At 43.3% G+C, this 2,734-nt stretch overlaps 1 protein-coding gene across 1 annotated transcript in view; it reads left to right on the top strand.

Moving 5' to 3' along the window:
- Positions 1-2,734, top strand: part of PIK3CD (phosphatidylinositol-4,5-bisphosphate 3-kinase, catalytic subunit delta) — a 17,510-nt gene extending 14,776 nt beyond the window's left edge. The window contains exons 20-22 of the mRNA XM_009879486.1: positions 1,274-1,437; positions 1,697-1,829; positions 2,259-2,734. Of these exons, the coding sequence (XP_009877788.1) occupies positions 1,274-1,437; positions 1,697-1,829; positions 2,259-2,396 (435 nt within the window). The 3' untranslated portion in view covers positions 2,397-2,734. The remainder of the gene's footprint in view (positions 1-1,273; positions 1,438-1,696; positions 1,830-2,258) is intronic.

Raw genomic sequence — 2,734 nt, 5'->3', positions numbered from 1 at the left:
AGGAATGCTCCTTAACGATGGACCGATACAGCCCAGGGCAATCGTGCTGCTGAGGAAAGTACCTCACCTTCCAGCCAAGAGGCAGACTGGACACATTTTCTCAATAGCTTCTATCATTAAGAGGGTAAATACAGTTTTATAATTTGAATTACAATTCTGTAAGCAACGCTGCCGTCAGCTGCCACTGTTAATACCCACTTTGAAATTACAGTGGAGCAATTCATACCTCTCAGACCTAAAATTGTCTGCAGATGCAAACTCAAGCACTGTACTTATCAGTCTGAAGACTTACTTGGCTTCAGCAGAGTCACGAATTGCTTGTAGTTGCTAGGTAAGATCCTCAGTTCCTTACACAAGCTGATATATTTATAGTTTTCCTCCTAGAAAAAATGTTTTGATTTTGTTTTTCTTTTAAATGAATGCAAGTGTTCACCATGATTTTAATTTCCCATTGATACCTGTACTGATTCCTTTAGTTCTCTACTCCACCAGAATAGCAACCAGAGTTTCTATCTTCTCATACACTGTTTGGAAGACAAGGAGCAAAACTGAGAAAAAAAAATCCCTTTGTTAACAGGGCGTGCACTAAACTACATCAGTGATACTTTGTTAAAGGGGGGGAGTCTAAGCTATTGTTCTTGTCTTATTGTAAATTCTGTGAAGCCTAAACCAACCCTGTGCTAGATGCTGCAAGTTGAGTCTCCAGCAGGTCCGGTGAAGGCAGCTGATTAGTTAATGTTTGATGTCTTGCTTAGACATTGGCTGATGGTGTTGGGGGCTCACATCTCCCAGGTACGTGCCGCTGCCTGCACTCTTTGTGTAGCTGTGCAAGGGCTGCGTCAGCCGTGGTGGCCTCGCCGGGCTAGGTGTAAAAAAGGGTGAAAAAAAGCCTTACCTGAGCAAGAAATACATCATAGCAACTTCAAAACAGGACGTCTTCTTTCCACACGCTGCCGGGACTTGCAGACTGTGCTGGTAGGGTGCCCATTTTAGTTCTCTTTCTTGCTTCTACTAGTGACACAATAAGACTTTATAAAACTCAGAAATTCTCCAGATGTACCAGGTGTTGAAGAGGTAAGTGCCTTTTCTGTCTGATCCAGTATCTAATTACACTAGAGAACAGCTTGGCAAGTAAATGTTGCCTCTTTTCCCAAAGGAGTGCCATAGGAGAGGTAACTTTTCTCCCTCTCAAACCCCTGTTGTCTTTTGAATTTGGGAACTGTGAAGAGAACTCAGTGCTGACCAGCCAAAATAGATACGATTCTGAAAACAGTTTCTTCCTTATTTTCAGCTGTTCCATATTGATTTTGGTCATTTCTTGGGGAACTTCAAGACCAAATTTGGTATTAATAGAGAACGAGTTCCTTTCATCTTAACGTATGATTTTGTGCACGTCATCCAGCAAGGAAAAACTAACAACAATGAGAAGTTTGAAAGGTAAGTGCTCACAGTCAAACTTCACTTAAGCTTTTTAAGCTCTGAATTTTCAGAATTTATTTCCACCAATGATACATAGCCGTAACTGTCTATACAGACAAAAGTAACTAAATGATTATCTACCTGTTAGAGAGGGTGGAAGAGCTTGGTAGTCATCAAGGCAGACAGCAGGATTCACAATAATACGTAGACTTGCTTTACAAAATGTTGTTGTATCTTGCAGTCTTCATTCCTTTGCCTCATCTTCCTTTCTGAACAGATTCAGGGGTTATTGTGAGAAAGCCTACATGATTCTGAGGCGCCACGGTCTTCTCTTCCTGCACTTGTTTGCGCTGATGAAAGCTGCTGGCCTGCCAGAACTCAGCTGCTCTAAAGACATTCAGTATCTAAAGGTAAGAGAAGCAGAGCCCAGGTATGACTGAAACCAAATTGCTGGTCTTTTAGCTCCGTGAGGAGGAGTTCAGTATGGACTGGCATATTCTTAGAAGCAAATAAACTCCAGAAATCATGAGTAGACATCCAGACATCATGTGTAAGATACCGGAAAGGCCAGATACTGGCACTGCAGAAATAAATTCAGAGTCTTCAGCACAGAGGCAGTAGAACCAGCTTGCAGGGAAGGAGAAGACCTCTTTGGTTGTGTACCATCTCCTGTTCCAAGCTTGCCTCTCAAACTATAACCCCTTAGCTTGGCCAACTGAAAGCCGGTAGCTTTGCACAAGAGCACTAAGAACGTACTGTTTCCCTACGCTGAACACAAGAGTAGGGTGCATACAATGATCAGAATGAAAAAAACTCATGCACCTGCCTCTTGCCTGCAGGACTCCCTGGCTCTTGGGAAAACAGACGAGGAGGCACTGAAGCACTTCAGACTAAAGTTTAACGAAGCCCTACGAGAGAGCTGGAAAACCAAAGTGAACTGGCTGGCACACAACGTATCCAAAGACAACAGACAGTAGAGCAGCGTCGGCCCGCACGCTTGCTCCCAGAGAATGTAATACCTGCACTGAGTCCAGCAACTGCAGACAGGTTTTTAAGGACTGATGAATGTTGCCGCGTTGAAGATCCCCCACCTGCGTTCCCAGAGATCAGACCGTTCTGCATGACTGAAAAATCGTTGGACTGTTTTATCAGCTGCATAATTGTGTCTCCTGTAAGATCTTTAGGGGACAAGGGAGAGACGCGAGGCAATAAAATTACTGCAAACAGTGAAAGGTAGGTAGATGTACTGTACCCTCAAGAACTTAAACTTCAAATACATCTTCTGGTGGAAGAGTTCAGGCAGTTTTAACATCCT

Source organism: Apaloderma vittatum, unplaced genomic scaffold (genome assembly GCF_000703405.1).
Source record: "Apaloderma vittatum isolate BGI_N311 unplaced genomic scaffold, ASM70340v1 scaffold23122, whole genome shotgun sequence".
Taxonomy (NCBI): Eukaryota; Metazoa; Chordata; class Aves; order Trogoniformes; family Trogonidae; genus Apaloderma; species Apaloderma vittatum.
This window is presented reverse-complemented; position numbering and strand designations above follow the sequence as displayed.